Here is an 18810-nt window from a genome sequence, read left to right as displayed (position 1 = left end):
TGGCCTTAAATGCTCCATCTAGCCTTTACCATTAAGAAAAAGCATAATGGAGAAAAAAACCAGTGTCAAAATCCTTCGCTACTAGGAATGTTAAAATTGGCCAGCCTGACCCGTTTTGGCCCAGCCCCTTTTTTGCCCACCAATTGGCAGGCTGAAGAGTTAGACTCGTCTCACCAATGGGTGGGTTGGCAGGCTGGCCCACCATTTTCCTCTCTTTTTTTTTGGCTTTCTAACATTTTTGATAAAAAAAAATCCATGAAACCAAGTTTCTCTTCTTCTTCTTGGTGATCCAATGTACTGCAAAACAAATAAAACTAACAAATACTTCTCTCAAACAAAACACATCTTATATGCATATTTGGGTATAGGATAACAAAGACATCCCCAATTCAAAAAAAAAAAAAAATCACAAGCGAGCAACCACAAATTTCCACCCAACCTATGCACCAGATCACCACAGCAAAATATGAAAATCCCCAATTCGCACATCACAACGCAAGTACACATCATAGATTCACAACACAAGTTTGAAGTAAATAAAACCCTAATTTTGCTCAGGAAAATGAAGATTCGAAGGAATAATCAATTCAAAACCTTAATTTTGATAAGAAAATCAAGGAAATCCCACAAAAGACGAACCTATGCATGTGGTGGAACCTATCGTCGTGGTCGTCGTCGAAAAAAGAACACAAACTCATCATCGTGGTTATTGTGAGCATTGTGTGTGGTGGTGTGCTTGTGGGCTTTGTACCTTTGTTCTAGTTGAAGAAGAAGAAGAGTCCTTCTGGTCGAAGAAGAAGAACAGAGATAATTGGCTGAGGCTTCTTTCTCTTCTCTAAGAAAATGACCAAGTAACACAAAATGTGCGTAAATGAGTGAAGAAACAACACTACAACAAATGTCAATATATAAAAAAAAAACTCTTAATTGAAGCGGGTTGGCGCGCTATAACAAGCTAAAGGGTCGGGCGTAAGGATGGCAACGGGTCGGGTCAGGCACAGATAGTGCCTACCCGCAACCCGACCCGCCAAAAAAAAAATCTGCCTGCTACCCGCCCATTTACCCGCCAGGTATCCGCTTAAAAAATACTCATGGATATTTTTAAAATCTGCGGGTACCCGTGGATACCCGATACCCGCAAATATTTAAAAAAATTTATATTTTATAAATTTTTTAATATAGAATTATAAAAATAAAATATAAAATTAAATTAAATTAAATTATAATTATAATTATAATTAAATTTTTCATACTAAAATATAGGGTTAAATATGTTTTTGGTCCCTTAAGTTTCAGCGAAATTTGGAATTAGTCCCTTATCAAAACTTTTGACCAATTTAGTCCTTCATCTTTCAAAATGCATGAATCTAGTCCTTTTAACCAAATTTTGTTAAGTTTATCTGACGTTTCAAGCACATTTCATGATAGTATTTAAATTATTTACACTGTTTGACACATTTTTGCTTCAATTTTAACTTAAATACTATCATGAAATGTGCTTGAAACGTCAGATAAACTTAACAAAATTTGGTTAAAATGACTAAATTCACGCATTTTAAAAGATGAAGGACTAAATTGTATAAAGTTTTGATGAGGGACTAATTCCAAAATTCACTAAAACTTGAAGGACCAAAAACATATTTAACCCTAAAATATACTGCTAATTTTAATTTTAATTAAATTTAACTTAATAAAATATAAATTAAATTTTAATTTTAATTTTTTTACGGGTAACGGGTACCCACGGGTACGGATAATATGATACCCGTACTCGACCCGTTTATAAGCGGGTATTAAAATACCCGCTACCCGCGGGTATTAAAATACCCGCTACCCGCGGGTATTAAAATACCCGCTACCCGCGGGTATTAACTATCCATCACGAATTTTATTCGCGGATATCCGCGGACATGAATATTTTTATCATCCCTAGTCGGGCAAGGCGGGTTGGGCAGATTGGTGGGTTCAAAATTGCAACATGGCCCACCTTTTTTATGGTGGGTTGGCAAGCCGGTCCGACAAACTAGCGAACCTGTCCCGCTTTGACATTCTATTCTCTATGATAAGAAATATAACCCATAGAAAAGTGAAAAAAAAAGAAGAAAAGTACTAACACAACATTTTGACATGTAAAATATTTTTTGTTACTATTATAATTAGTTGAGCATACTAATGAAAACGGGGCAAAATTGAAATAACTTTGATTATCTCATTCTCTTACAAGTAAGTACAAATGACCATCATCTTTATTTTGATATCCGGTAGGTATGAATTTGTTATCCCGTCTCCAACCAAATATTAATTAAACAATTTTTTTACATAAAAAAAAGTCATAACCAAATAGACAAATTACCATATTATTAAGTATTAAATATCATAACGATACTGAATGTTATTACATTTAATATAAAAAATAATAAAAATTAATAATAATAAAAATTAAAATATCAAATAACAACGAATAAAAATTCAATAATTATAAAAAAATTACAAAAAATGAAATATATGATAATATAAGTTACTAAATTAAAGATCAAATAAAAATTAATATAATTTTTATAAATTATATGACAAATTTAAAAAAAATGTAATTTAAATGAAGAGTACAAAAGGGATATAACTAGCGATATATATATATATATATATATATATATATATTCAATTTAAAAAATCCAGTATCATTTATTAATAATTTGGGGTAGTCCGGCCATAGGTAATATTTAAGTATCATTTTCTCCAATTTGAGGAGCGGAGGTAACAATGTCTGTTTTACCTTGTTGTAATCGCTGCACGCAATCAGTAGTTGTCTCTGTGGTCACCATTCTTGTGCTGTTCCACCAAACTTGCTGTGCTAAGCATCGCGCATCCTGTCCATCTTCTTCGTGCGGCGAAATTCACGAAATAAAACATCCATTCCGACTGAAAGACGACCCTCGAGATTGCGGCCTTCCCGAGTATGAATTTGATTGCGTGAATAACAGACCATTAGTTACACTGTTTTCAGGGAAATACTTTGTGGAAGAAATCAATTACGATAGGTACCAAATCCGACTGATTGATCCGGGTGTTGTGGAGGACACTTCTTGCTCTTTTCCTCGCTATTTCTTATCCACACAAAATTTCAGTGGATATGACGATGATCTGCTGGCTACGTTGTCTGGGGAGGACTATGAGTCTGAGACTGCCAAAGTAGCGTTTGGGGAGAATGTGTATGAGCCTGCAAAAGTGGTGTTTCTAAATTGTAGTGATCGAGTGAGTGATGATCCTCGATATGTGGAAGTGAAATCCGGCGGTTGTGATTCCGGAGGCTATATCTACGCCGTTGTGGATCGCGGTAAGAAGTTTCATCCGGAATTTACAGTGATGGACGTGAAGGCAGGGTGCAGTTTAAAGGTTGCTACCTTCGCAAACTGGACACATGGTGTTTCCTATAGAGAGTCGACAGATAACAGGAACGTTTCTTATGCTGATATCCTTAAATCTCTGGAAAAGGGATTTTGGTTGACTTGGTTACCACTTGTTTGTAGGGATCACTGTGGAAATGGTATCTCTTGCATCCTCAATCAAACCACACAAGAAATTCAGTGCATTGGTTGTCTTAGGATGAACTACTATGGCAGCAATTGTGGTGAGATTTGTTCTTCTGCCTCTCATGTTCATTTATCATTATTTATTTTTAAATATTTAAATTTTATAAAATGGGTAAATTTTAAAACTACAAATATGAATAAATTGTGTTTTGATTAACCAATTTGTGTTTCAAAACATCACTTTCCATAACGTGGTGAAGGTGTTCAGTCTTCCCTTTCTTATATTTAAAAAAAAAAATTAAAGGGTGAAACATAACTTCATTTTTAAAAAAAAAAATATATATATATATATATATATAGAAAATAGAATATATATATATATATATATATATATATATATATATTTTAAAGTAATCTGGTTATAAAAGAAGCTTAATTATGTCTTATTTTATAATAAATTTAAAAATTTTCAAATGAGTTAGTAAATTTTAATAGTCTATTAACTCTTTTAAATATTAAAATTTTTCAAATGAGTATTTGTTTTTATATTTTATTGTTAACTATTTGACGCGACAATTATTTTAGATTGTCATTTGCTTAAATTTGACCATATTATACTAAATCATATAATATTAAAAGATTTTAATGATGAGGATTTCCTTCAAGAATTTATTGTATTTATCGAAATTTATTTTTAAAACAAATTAAAATTATAAAATTAATATATATATATGATATAAAATTATAAAATTTGATAATAATTAAATTATTAAATATAAAATATAAATATAATTCTATAATTTGATTTCATAATTTTTAATTATCTAATTTTACAATTCATATTTTTATATTCTACCTCCTTTTAATTTTATAATGACATAATATCATAATTTCAAAATTTATACTTTTCAATCTTACCATTTCGTAATTTTTTTATTTTTGTAATTTTATAATTTCATAATTTCATAATTATATAATTTTATAAATTTATAATGACTTAATTATAAAATATGGAAATATTTACGGTGAAAATAGTTAATTAAAAAATTATCAAATTATTTTATTTTATATTTAATAATTTAATATTTTTATTATTATCTAATTATCTAATTTTATATTTTATATTTTATATTTTTTCTTTTAATTTTTTATTTTTAATTTTATATTTTGAATTTGGTTTAAGAATAATTTTCGTTTAAGTATAATAAATCTTTGATGGAGATCTTCATCCTTAAAGTCTTTTGTAATCAAGTATTGTGTAGTCCGACATTAAGCAGAATGACATTGTAAGATAACTCCCACCTCATATAAATACCCGTAAATCTTAAAATATCAATCCTAACTCTAACAACAGATACATAATTGAAAAGTTTTAAAATTTTAATTGAAAGTTTCGAATTTATCTAGGACTCAAAATATAATTAAGTCTATAAAAAAATTTATGTTTCTAAATTACTATTTATTTAATTCCAGTAAATGTTCAATCTTCCCTTTTTTTTATATTTTTTAAAAAGAAATCATATTTGAAACATAACTTCACTTTAAAACAAAAAATATAGAAAACATTTTTTTAAAGCAATCTGTTTATAAAAAAATCGATGTTCTAAATCACTATTTATTTATTTTCAATTTTTTTAAATTTACTAATTTTTGTTTAAAAATATTTACGTGAATGTAGAAAAAGATAAATACTTTAAGGTGTTAAGATTCCAATTTTTTGTATTTTTAAAATAAAAAATATATATTTTAAAACAAAACCTCCGTTTAGAAAAATAGAAAGTAAAATTATATTTTAAAACCTTCTTTTATTAAGACTTTATGTTTTAAAACACATCTTATTTATTTCTTGTAAATTTAGTAAACTATACTAATTTCCTAAAATACGGCCAATATAGAAAATCCTAGATAAAATTTGGTTTAATTATACATTTGGTCCCATTTTTATAATAAAATCTCAATTTAGTTTCGCTATTGTTTTTATTTTAATTTGGTCTCTATTTTGGAAAATTTGATCTGAATTTAGTCATTTCCGTTAGTGATACAGTAACAACGTTAAATGGAATGTCACGTGTCGGTTCCCAGATTTTTTGATTTTCTTTTTGAATTTTTTATTAATTTTTTTTATTTTTTATTTATTTTTTGAATTATTTTAAAAAATAAAAAAATTGCCACGTGTCAAGCTTTCGTCGTACCACATGGCAGTGAAGAGTGATGTGACAGTGATAATGTCACGTGTCAATATTATGCCAGGTGTCATCTCTTCCATCTCGATTTGGTACCTGTATTCTAATTTTTGTCTCAATTTAGTTTCTATTTTTGTAAAAATGGTGTAATATTGTCCCTCTCCAAATTGAAACAAAAATTAATTTTTATATAAATGTTATACAAATATTTTTATTAAATTTGATATTTTTATTCAAATTAATATTTTTATTATATATTTTTAAATAACTAAGTTTATTTAAATTTGTGTTTCACATTCAACTTTACTTAAAATTGTTTTCAATCTTTAAATTTATTATGTTTTTTATTGTTACATGAACTAGTTAAAATTATTTTTAAAATTTTTACAATTTTTATTTTTACACCAATTAAAACATTTGTGTACAAATTATTGAACTTTACACATTTTAAAAATATACAATTATTTGAAATATAAACTCAAATTAAAAACCAATATTAAAGTACGATATAATAAATATCAATATAATTTATGAATTTCTTTTCTATTAACATTATTTTCTATTAACAACTTTAAAACAATTTTAAATAAAGTTCAATGTAAATATTAATTAAATGAACTTAATTTTGTTAAAAATATTTATTTGAAATATCAATTTTGATAGAAATATCTGTGTACATTTATATAGAAATTAAATTTGATTTCAATTTGGAAAAGGACAAAATTACTTAATTTTTACAAAAATTGGGACTGAATTGAGACAAAAATTAAAATAAAGGGACAAAATTGAGAAAGTAGAAATGGCACATGACATATAAGTGACACATCACTTTGTCACTGCATATGGCATGATGACAGCTTGACACGTGACAATTTTTTTTTTAAATTCAAAAATCTAAAGAATAAAAAAAAGGTCAAAAAAAGTCATGAACTAACACGTGACACTCCTCTAACGTAGAGCTGTCAAAACGGGTAATCCGACCCGACCCAACTTGACCCACCACGGGTTGATGATTTAGTGAGCCAACCCATACTAGCTCACTTTTTAGCGAGTCAAAAAAATGTGAACCCGACCCGGCCCACCACGGGTTGGCTCACGGGTTTACTTATTTAAAAAAAAATTATTTTTATTTTTTTTCAGTAAAAAAAATTGTAATTCTTATTAAAATCTAAATAAACTTTAATACAATCCAAATACAAACCAAAATAAAAAATATACAAATTATTTATGTATTAGATAAAAAAAACCTAACATGACCCAAATATAAAGCCCAACTTAATAAAAAAAAGTAAAAACACTTGTGTGACCCTTTTATCTACGGGTTGGTGAGCCAACCTTGCTCACCATGGGTTCAACCCGGATGAGCCAAGTTCTAAATGAGTCAGGTCAAAAATCAACAAGTATTAAAATTTGTAAAAAAATTTCAACCCAACCCGGCCCAAACCCGTGGTAAGCCAGGTTGGCTCGCGGGTTTTAACCCATTTTGACAGCTCTACTCTAACGGCGTTATTGTACTATTAACAGAAGGAACCAAATTGAGACAAAAAAAAAATAAAAGGACAAAATTGAAATTTTTTTTATAAAAATGGGGACCAAAGACATATGATTAAACCATAAAATTTTATTAATTTCGTAATAAGCTTTCAAGTTTAATTATGGTTAGCATATAATTGATATAAACTTAAATAATAATAATGCTTTTCTAGATATTATATATATATATATATATATATTGAATATATATTTTTAAGGTTGAACTAAATTTTAGCATCTTCTAAATTAAATTTGGATAAGCTGGAGTGAATTAGTTTTCAATTTATATGTAAATAGTATAATATTTTAACTAATTTTTATCTTTATATAAATATTTTCTTTTTATTATTTTAGGAACGCTATCTTTAATTGAAGAATACCTTACAGGTACGCGCGCTAAATTGTCTCATGAGAATTCAAACTAATTTTTATTTTGAACTATATTTGAGTTCATAAAAGGGAAATTTTACAAATTAATTTGTAGACTATAAATTTATGTGTCTTGCTATAAATTTTAGATGTGTCTTGTAAAAGGATCCTTCGGAAAATAATGATTAAACATACCTAAGAATGTCTTATATTAACAAGAATTTGAAGTGTTGAATCTGAAAACAAGCATTTAAAGGACCTAAATATTATGTCTTATACCTAGACCAAGATTAACAGTTTTTTTAACATATCTAAATATAATTTTAACAACATTTATATCTATTTTTTTGGATCTGGCTTAAAACGAGCACACAGACAAATTAAACATTATGTTAGGTCTAAATGTAATGAGATATAACAATGACTATATCATTTGATTCTATTTATACGATTCACTAGTTTAGACTCTTTTTCCAATCCTAAGGATGCATTAGGATGCATTGGTGTTTTTATCTCCTTTGCATCTTCCACGTTAAGCTTAGTGAGTAGTTCTTTAACATATTTAGTGTGATGGATGTAAACATGTTCCTTAGCTTGTTTTATTTGTAGGCCTAAGAAAATTTTAGCTCTCCAATCATGCTCATTTCAAACTCATTTTACATTAGATTTGAAAATACCTCACATAATGATTCATTGGTGACACCAAATATAATATCATCTATATAAATTTGTATTAATATGAATTCATCAAAGTAGTGTTTCCTAAATACTGTAGTGTCTATGTGATCTCTAGTAAAACTCTTCTCAATTAGCAAGAGACTCAATTTCTCATACCAAGCTCTAGAAGCTTCCTTACGGTATAAGGCGTTATTTAGTTTAAAAACATGGTCTAGATGTTTTGAATCTTCAAAACCAGCTGAGTTGTTCTACATATAGTTCTTCCTTGATGAAACCATTTAGAAATGCACTTTTTACATTCATTTGATATAATTTTATAAAAAAAAATGTTAGTTATGAAAAAATGGGACAAATATATGAAATCACATAGGGATGCCTATAGTGTAGAACACCATAGAAAATCTTGTATCACCATTTGCAACAAAAGAATAGATTAATGAGTTTAAAATATTTTTTACTTCAAACGTCCTAGATTAGACATAAAACGTTCATATTTGTATTAAACAACATCCATCTCAATGTAAATATAAGGTGTAATTACTCCTTTAGTCCCAATTTTGGTTAGAAAGTTTCATGTCGATCGCCCACATAGCTTTTTGTTTTAATTGAGTCTCAATTTTTGTAAAATTGACTGAAATCCATTAATATCTTAGAAACATCATTACTGTTAGTGTCACATGTCAATTCGTAGTTATTTTATTTCATTTTTTTAATTTTTTAATTTTTTTTTGTAATTTGTTTTTATTCACGTGTCAGGTTTCATGGTGTGACACATGTCAATATCAGTATAAAGTGTCATTGTCTTGTATTCAATTTAGTCCCTATATATATTTTTTTATTCAATTTAGCCCAAAGTATTTTCGAAATGGAACAATATTGTCCCTCTCTGAATTGAGATCAAATTTAATATTTATTTAAATATTATACTCATATTTTTATTAAATTGACTTTTTAACATATTATATTTTGTATATATTTTTCAATTATATAACAAAAAATGATTTCTTAAATTATTTTCATTTTAAATTTTAATATTTTTAAGCCACAAAAATAGTTATTCTATATTTTATTTCGTTTTTAGTTCTGATATTATTTTATTATTTATCGTATAAATATTATTATATTTATTAATTAAATTTAAGTTTCATTTATAAAAATAGAGTTTTTAAAACTACTATATTGTTAATTTATATGTTATGATAAGATTAATAGTTTAAAACTAATACAATAGAACATTTAATCTCAGTGTTCAAAACAATTGATCTAATGTATAAATAATGTATAAAGTATATTAATATAGTCTTACAAAAGATGAGACTATAAAAATATATCATTTATTCACTCGAACTAAACTAACAAGCATACAAAACTAACCACTTACTTTATGACCTTTCATATACTCTAATCGATGATTCTTTATCTTCTAGAGGTGCTTCTAAACCTACAATTTCGTTTGATCCCATCGAATAGGTGATCATCGCAAAACAAAGAGGCAAACCACAAATACAACATAAAAAACAAAAAAGGGTAAGCTAGTGTATAAAAGAGTTATCCTACACAATTAAAGCATATTAAATATTACTAAGCAAGATTACCATATGGGAATACATATACACGCACAAATAGTTGACACTAACTCAATTATCCAAATACATGCCAATGATGTCAGACCCAATGTAGGTGTGAACCTGTGGTGGTTTCCAAGCTCTATAGAGTTTGACCTCAAGAGGTTATCATCCAACCACACACTATAACATCCCGGTTGGATATTACTAATTTAAATAATTAAAATAGGGATATAAGTATAAAATCGCATTTATGATAATTCCTTTTCCCTAAACGTGGGAAAATTTAAAACTTTTATTTCAACGCGCCAAACTAAAATAAACTCGCGGCGTTCAAGTATTACAACTATAAAATGTTTATAAAACTAATACAAATAATTCATAAGTGTTTCCCACTCCGTCTCTACGCATCCACCTGCTCACCTGCATCAATCCCTGCTCCCATGTAAAAGGTTACATAATCATCGCCAAACACACACAGATACGGTGAGCTCATGTAAATAAACAAATAAAACATTACATTAATAAAGCATCTCAAAACTATAAAACGTGTTAGCAAATTTCCCTTTTTCTCAGTTCCTCGGCTTTCAACCCTTTCGTTAGACGTCTATTGATTCTACACCCTTTGGTGAGTCCACTGATCGATCTTTGCTGCACGAGTGTCTACTCGCCCCTCCGACTACAGGCCATCACCTAATAGTCCACACGCGGGAATAAATTTGCCACGGCCTCACATCGCGACACCAAGTGGAGTTCCCCAAAACGAACAGGAGTCCGTAGTTGTCCCCGGACTATACCAAACTCAATTAGATGGACTGAAGAGGGCAATCATCTGAAACCTCGTCGTACGAGCCACAATTTCGCACACTCCACTGGACTTCCTAAACCACTAGGCTACAACCTAGAAAGGCCATGTGTTATCCCAATACAAGATACACTCGTAACTGGGCCCCAGCCAAAGCATCGCATCATGAACATCACCTCAAGTTGTGTAGAAATCCTTCCTAGCGCACCAACTCTGCACCAAAACCGCCTGGCGCGCCTCTCGCGTCGCAAGGCAGAGCCTGGTTCCAGACCGCCTGGCGGGCATCTCACACCGCCAGGCGCAACGCACCATACCAAAGCCCTGTCGCACTGTCACCGCCTAGTAGTCACCTCACGCCGCTAGGTGCCATACGCTCTCCAAAGCCTCTACCAGATCTTTTCTGCCTAGCGGGATCGCATTTTCCGCCAAGTGCCATGCGTTCCAAGCTTCTCTGGTTTTCCCTTATCACCTGACAGCCCATCCCAAGTCGCCAAGCAGCACACCCCAAGTCGCTAGGCGCCACACCAGTAGCGTCACTACTACTGGTTTTTGGCACTTTGAAGCAAATTCCAAAGAACCCCAAGCACTATACATACAATCCATAACATGAGATATGCTTATCCAATCATAATCACATGACTGGATCATAGTCCAACACAATCTTGAACAACCAAACAATATACAAAAGCAGGGAGAATATATAACCATTGCCCCAAAATATCGCACGGACAATCAAACAATAATAATGATAATAATAAAAAACACAACAATAATAACAATAATGATAATAATAATAATAATAAAACGAAATAATACAAATAATAATAAAAAAATAAAATGAAACGTTAATAGGAAAACAATAATACTAATAAGATAAAATAATAAGATAAATCAATAATAATAAAATAATAAAAATAAGACAATAATAACAAATAATAATGATAATAAAATCATAAATAAAATAAAACATTGATAATAATACAAATAATAATAAAATAATAGTAAATAAAATAAATAAAAAAATAATAATAATTAATAAAGATAAAGATAATTATAAAATCAAAATAATAATAGTAATAATAATAAAAATAATAATAGTAAAAATAATAATAATAATAATAATAATAATAAAATAATAACAAAATAATAATAATAATAATAATATAAATATAATAATAATGATTATTATAATATTAATAAGAGTAATAAAATGAAATTTTAAAAATAAAAATTATAATAATGAAAATAATAATAAAATAAAATGAAACAATAATAATAAAACAGTTAATAAAATAAAGTAATAATAATAATAATAATAATAAAATATTAATAATAATGATAAAATGAAGTAATAATAATAAAACAATAATAATAATAATGAAATCATCAATAAAACAAAACAATGATAATAATAACAATAATAATAAAATAATAGTAAAATAAAATAAATAAAATAATGATAATAATAATAAAGATAATTATAAAATAAAATAAAATGAGAATAATAGTAATATATTTAATAATAATAAATAATAAAAATAAAAATAGTAATAAAAATAATAATAATACTAATATAAATAATAATAATAATAATAATAATAATAATAATAAAACGAAATTTTAAAAATAAAAATAATAATGAAAATGAAGATAATCATAAAATAAAATAAAGCAATAATAATAAAACAGTGATATTAATAAAATAAAATAATAATGATAAAATAAAACAATAATAATGATAATAAAATCAATAAAAAATAACAATGATAATAAAAATAATATAATAAAATAATAGTAAAATAAAATAAAATAATAATACTAATAAATATAATTATAAAATGAAATGAAATTAATAATAATAATCAACATAATAATAATAATAAAAATAAAAATAAAAATAAAATAAATAAATAAATAAATAAAAATGATAGTAATTGTAATAATAATAGTAAAAGAAAATAATAATAATAATAATAATAGTAATAATGGTAAAAATAAAATAAAATTAATAATAAGAATAATATTAAGTGCGCTTTATTTAGAAAAAAAAAACTCTAAACAGCTCAATATAACGAAATCCTAAGTCCTTTCATATAATCAAGTACCCTCAACCACTTGAGCTAGAACAATTCCTTATCTTCTCTCTCTACATTATTTAATATAGAGATTTCCACCCTCGCATTTATTAAATAAATATTTATTTATTTATTTTTCTCAGGTCTTACACACGGTAAGTCCCCTTCGTGCCTAGGACCAAAATGATCCAATGCATAGGATCCCCTGCAATGTAACCTATTCTGCTATTAGACTTGTCAAATTGACCCACTTCTCTTGGTTTGGCCCTACCCTACATGGGTTGGGGCTAGAAAAGCCCTTCATTGAAAAAGCCCACAGGGCCAAAAAGCCCACAAAAGCCCTGTGGGATAGGGCTAGCTCATGGGCCTTTTTCTCAGAAAAAAAATAATCATTTTGAATATAAAAAAAAATTGAAAAAAATTGAATAAAAAACACAACAGAACACCGTATGCATCTTCACTGTTTTTTAGTCTCTTACATTAGCTTGGTCCCTATAGTTGGCAAAGTTGTGCGTCTCACCAACGGTTCCACCGCCATAGCTTTGGAATTTCTCTTGGGGATCATTGATGTTAACGCCGTAGTTGGTGAACATACTATTGCCACCTGTGCCTTTCTTTCCGTAGTTGGTGAAGCTAGAGGAGGCGACGTTGGACTCTGTTCCATAACATGTGAAGTCGTTTTTGGCTGCAAAGGAGTTCTTACCATAGCCCTGGAATGTCTGATCGCCTGCGTTTGAGTCCTCATTGTAGTTGGAGAACGACTGCTTCCTATTGACGTGTTGTCGGAGTAGGCGACGAATCACAGTTTAGCGACGTTCGAATTACTAGAGTAATTTTTGAAGTTGCTAGAGCCTTCCTTGGCACTCTTGGAGTCGTACGTGTTAAAGCTCTGTCGGCAACGTTGGTGCCGCTGGCATAGCCGGTGAAGCTTTCTTTGTGGTCAATGGATCCGCGACTGTATCCACAGAAAGCGTTGAACGGAGTGCTGAAGATGTCGTTGGAGTAGTTCTTGAAGGTGTCGATTCCGTCTACTCTATTGTTTCCATAGTTGGTGAAGTTCTGATCGTCGATGTAGGTTTGAAAATTCTCATCTTTGGTGTGTTTCTGGAGGCTTGGACGTACCTCCGGAAAGCAGAGAAGGTGCGCAGCGGAGCAGAACTCCAACAACCGTGTAGAGAGGGTGTTGGTGTCTGCAAGCTTTGTGAAAGAGGCGGCTTCGACGACGGTCATTGGGGAGGCCTTGGAAAGAAGGAATGAAGACTTTGGCAAGGTGTTGCGGATGAGAAGAAGAAGTTTAAGAGACTTTCAATATCCAGAGAGAAAATGACTTTTTATTGAAAAGGGGCTAAACCCACACTAATCCTGTCCCAACCCACTTCAGTCAAGGCTTTTGGGACTTGAGACTTTTAAAAAGCCCCTCATTAGATGGGTCATTGAAATGAGATTTAGTTTTAAAGAGGGCTAGGGTCGACCCATGGATTATGGGTTAAAATGACTGGTCTACTACCTGTTATACTTAAGTGTGAATATCTATTAAAGTTCAAGTACCTCCTTCTTGGACCTCCTCATGTCAAAAATATACTAACAATACCACCACAACCATCACTAGAAGGAATTTCTCCTTGAAATTCCTCAAACATCATCATCATCATACATACACATAACAATTTCACCTTAAACTCATAACAATTCATAGTCATGACATTAAAAAGTCCTTCACAACATTTTCGTATCAATTACTAACATTCAAAAATAGTCAAACAGGTCAAACATGCAAAAACGCCATTCTTCTCACAAAAAGTGGCGCTCAGCACAACTCTAATGCTGCTCAGCACAAACCTCTAAGCAAACCTAGCACTCAGGGGTACAAAGCCAACACTCAACACCAAACTTCTTAGCATAAGTGGCACTCAGCACCACAATGCCCTCGCTCAACGTTGTATCAGTTGATAACAACTCCATTTTATGTTGTGAACTTGGACCTGACCAGGCTTCAAATTGGTATCCTTTTCTCAATACAATGATTCAAAACAGTTTTACCACATGGTAGAGGGTGCCAATTTGTTCCATTGCTCTAATGCTAAATTCTCCTAGTCAAAACAAATCAAATAAGATCATTCAAACATGAATTAACATGTCAAATTTATGAAATAGTCCAATTCTAAATACAATCAATCATCACCGTGCAAAATAATCAAATTTATAAACTCATGAATACATTAAACCTTTTAATATTAAAATAATTGAGAATTTTACAAAGAATAAGAACGTGTCACCAAATTATTATATATAGTTAAACAAATATTTTTTTTCTTATATGATTTAAACAAATTAATTTAATTTAATTTAATAATAATTAATTAACTATATTATCACAATTTTTTTTCAACTTTTAATTATTTTTACTTATCTTATTCACATTTTTTTAAGGTTTCATTTTCACTTGGGAAACTCCTTATAATACTAGTAGAAACACATTAGGTGCATATATATTTATATCTTTCTATGATAATAAAGAATAATAAAAGTACAATTATAAAATTAAATATAAATAACTTTTAAAATGGTATTGTAGATATTTTTTTTATTTAAATATAAATAATTATTTTTATTATGGATAGTTATTCTAGTTTAAAACATCAATAAAATTAAAAATATATATATCAAATTCGAAACAAGGGTTAAATTTAAAAAAAAAAGGCAAAATTGATAAATAATTATTTTATTGTAGAAATATAATTACATACTAAAATGATAAAATGAAAAATAAATATGTATACAATTACTACAAGAAAACTCTTAAGTAATGATTAATTTTAGTGATAAAAATATATTTGAACACCAATTTTTTAATTAGAGACTAATTTAGAGACTAATTTCTTTGGTAGTTAAAATCTTAGTAGCTAATGTTAGTGACCAATTTAGACCAACTCATAATAAAAACAATTTTACCCATCAGTATAGAGATCAATTATAATTTTGAGACTATTTTAACTACAAATATTTTTTAGTTTATAAATTGGTATCTAAATTTGTCATCATGATAACTAATTATTTTTTATCACTAAAATTGATCATTATTAAAAAAAAATCTTATATTGAATTTCTTTTATACAATGGTATAGGTTAAAAATAATAAAATTATATATTCAAATCATTGATATTACTTTATTTTCATTTGAATGTGTCAAGTTTAAATAAAAATGTGAAAATTCATATACTATATTAAATATTAAATATAACATTTAATATAGTGATATGAATTTAAGGTAATATTCGACAACAATTTCTTTATAGAATATATTGGATTAACATTTATACATATTTAAATAATACATTATATTTGTGCAATATTTGTATCACAAGTTTTTAATATTAAGTGTTCTTTTGTCTTGATGTTATGCATATTTTTTTATTATTATTTAAGCAGTTTTTCTTTTTTGCAGGTTTTTTTGTTGGTATTATAAAAGGTAATGGAAGTTATTTATTTCTCCCTTTACTAAGTTACTCAATATATTAAATTAGTTCAGTTTTCCATGAATCAGCTTATTTATTTCATCAATTTATATGTTTTTTTTCATACACTTCAAATTTTGAATTAATCTTAAATTGACAGGATTTCTTCATACAATAAAAATCGTCAAACGATCATCACCGTATTGGAATATTGAGGGAGAATTTATAGGCGATGTAATTCTACCAATATTTATAGCAGCTAGATATTTATTCATAGTCCTACTTTTTCTAGTGCTAATCATCTATAAATGGCGTAAAAGACATTTTTCAAGTTTGAAAACATTGAAAAGTTTTTGTTAGACAACAATATAAATCCAATTAGATACGAGTACAAAACGGTCAAGAAAATAACTAGAGGTTTTAAAGTGAAGTTAGGAGAAGGAGGTTTTGGTTCTGTGTACAAAGGAAAGCTTCGAAGTGGGTTAGATGTTGCAGTAAAGATGTTGAGCAAATCTAAGAATAATGGACAAGAGTTTGTTAATGAAGTAGCTACCATCGGAAGAATACATCATGTGAATGTAGTAGGTTTTATTGGATATTGTGTTGAAGGAAAAAATCGTGGCTTGATTTATGAATACATGTCTAATGGGTCATTGGATAAATATATTTTCTCTAAAGAAGGAAGTGTTCTTCTAAGTTATGAGAAGATTTATGAAATATCTCTTGGAATTGCTCATGGGATAACATATTTACATCGAGGTTGTGATGTGCAAATTTTACATTTCGATATTAAGCCTCATAATATTCTTTTAGACGATAACTTTACTCCAAAGGTTTCAGATTTTGGGCTTGCAAAGTTGTATCCTACAAAGGATGGATCCATTATTTTGACTGCAATAAGAGGAACATTGGGTTACATGGCTCCAGAATTATTCTACAAAAATGTAGGTGGAGTTTCTTATAAAGCCGATGTTTATAGTTTTGGAATGCTTTTGATGGAAATGGCAAGTAGGAGGAAAAATTCAAATCCTCTTGCGGAACATTCAAGCCAACATTATTTTCCATTTTGGATCCATGATCAATTTAAAGAAGAGAAAGATATTGACATGAAAGATGCTTCAGAAACGGATAAGATTTTGATGAAAAAAATGTTCATAGTTGCACTTTGGTGTATACAATTCAAACCAAGTGATCGTCCATCAATGAGCAAGGTTGTAGAGATGCTTGAAGGAAAAGTTGAAACTCTTGAAATTCCTCCCAAACCTTCTTTTTATCTTCATGAAATATTAGAACATGATGGTACAATCAACTCATGGAGTGATTCAACTAGTTCTAATGTGAATGTTGATACAAACATGCCTAATCACTAGTTTTTGGAATCACTCATTTTGTACAAGTTATGCTCATACTCTTTTATGACTTCTTAATATTCTCAATGTGTTATTCTATAGTTTCAATTTTAATTTATACTCTTATCTTTAAAAATTAATTTCATCTTTTAAATTTTTTGAAGAGATTTTAAAGAATAATTTTCTTGATAATTTATAATTAGTTTTGTTAATAATTTAAATATATTAGTTATTAAAAATTATCATGATACAATTCACTTATTTATGAAATGCATTTATTATGTATAATAAATGATTAATATATACTCATTTTTCATTATTTAGAGATAAGGTTAATGAAATATATAGAGGTAAGATATAAGAGAAAGGAGAACATGAAGTGACGTGTAAAGGGAAATGGAAAGGATGGTAAGACGTGTTATGCAATGAAAAGTGGTAAAAAGAAAAGATGAGATTGGTGAGCTATCGTGAGAAATGTTAGAACCATGACGTAGAAAATAACTACAAAATCTTATTGACTTTAGCATCAAAGAGCTTTTGCAGCATCAAAGAGCTTTTGCAGGTGGATCTTTTTATGTGTTTCAATCATTAAAAGCGTCAAATAACAACTAAAAATATTAAGTAATTGTAGAAAAATAATAATTAAACGTATGACTGAAATATAAGTTATTAAATTAAATGTTAAATTTTTTTTTTAAATTATATTATGAATTAAAAATTATTTTAGTAATTTAAATAAAGAGTGGTAAACGGGATATAAGTAGAGACACACATATATAAATTTTGTGTCACCATAATCAATTTAAAACACAAAGTATCTTTATTGGTTAAAATAATTTTTTGGTCCCAATTTTCGTTAACTTTTGTTAAATAAGTCCTAATTTTGGTTTTATGTTTAAATATATCTCAATTTTCGTCAATTTTGTTCAATTGGATCATTTTTGCTAACATCGTTTATATCATTAACGACCATGAACAGTGACAGTCACAGTCACAGTCACGTGTCACTTCGTGATTTTTTTAAAAAAAAAATTGAATTTTTTTATTTTAATTTTTTTCAATTTTTTTAATTTTTTTTAAATATCCACATGTCAACCCAACAACATGCCATGTGTCAAAATCAATGTTCTATATTCAATTTGGTCCCTATATTTGTTATTTTTGTTTAATTTAGTCCTAATTTTTGTTAACCTGAATCAATTTGATCCCTCTCCAAATTGAAACCAAATTTATTTTTTATATTAAAATTTACATTTTTTATTGAATA

General features: G+C 28.4%; 1 protein-coding gene across 3 annotated transcripts; it reads left to right on the top strand.

Annotated features, from left to right (window-relative positions):
* The first annotated feature begins 2760 nt into the window (after positions 1-2760).
* On the top strand, positions 2761-18535 carry LOC146884367 (rust resistance kinase Lr10-like). Of its 3 annotated transcripts, none has more exons than XM_085665801.1 (4): positions 2761-3628; positions 7601-7633; positions 16185-16208; positions 16355-16644. In XM_085665801.1, exons 1-4 carry the CDS (start codon positions 2761-2763, stop codon positions 16552-16554), a joined length of 1125 nt encoding a protein of 374 aa, XP_085521927.1. In that variant the 3' UTR covers positions 16555-16644. The 3 variants fall into 3 exon arrangements, with proteins under 3 accessions (XP_085521927.1, XP_085521928.1, XP_085521929.1); XM_085665803.1 differs by having other exon boundaries at positions 2917-3628; positions 16355-18535; XM_085665802.1 differs by lacking the exon at positions 7601-7633.
* The last annotated feature ends 275 nt before the right edge of the window (positions 18536-18810 follow it).

This window comes from Vigna unguiculata, chromosome 8, assembly GCF_037176805.1.
Source record: "Vigna unguiculata cultivar grain cowpea cultivar isolate G323 ecotype 2 chromosome 8, ASM3717680v1, whole genome shotgun sequence".
Lineage (NCBI taxonomy): Eukaryota > Viridiplantae > Streptophyta > Magnoliopsida > Fabales > Fabaceae > Vigna > Vigna unguiculata.
This window is presented reverse-complemented; position numbering and strand designations above follow the sequence as displayed.

Excerpts from the sequence above, each read along its gene's own strand:
- LOC146884367 (XM_085665801.1), top strand. The coding sequence starts at position 2,761 with ATGTCTGTTTTACCTTGTTGTAATCGCTGCACGCAATCAGTAGTTGTC. Across the intron at positions 7,634-16,184 it reads AATTGAAGAATACCTTACAG|GTTTTTTTGTTGGTATTATA; the intron begins GTACGCGCGCTA and ends TCTTTTTTGCAG. Across the intron at positions 16,209-16,354 it reads TTTTGTTGGTATTATAAAAG|GATTTCTTCATACAATAAAA; the intron begins GTAATGGAAGTT and ends TTAAATTGACAG.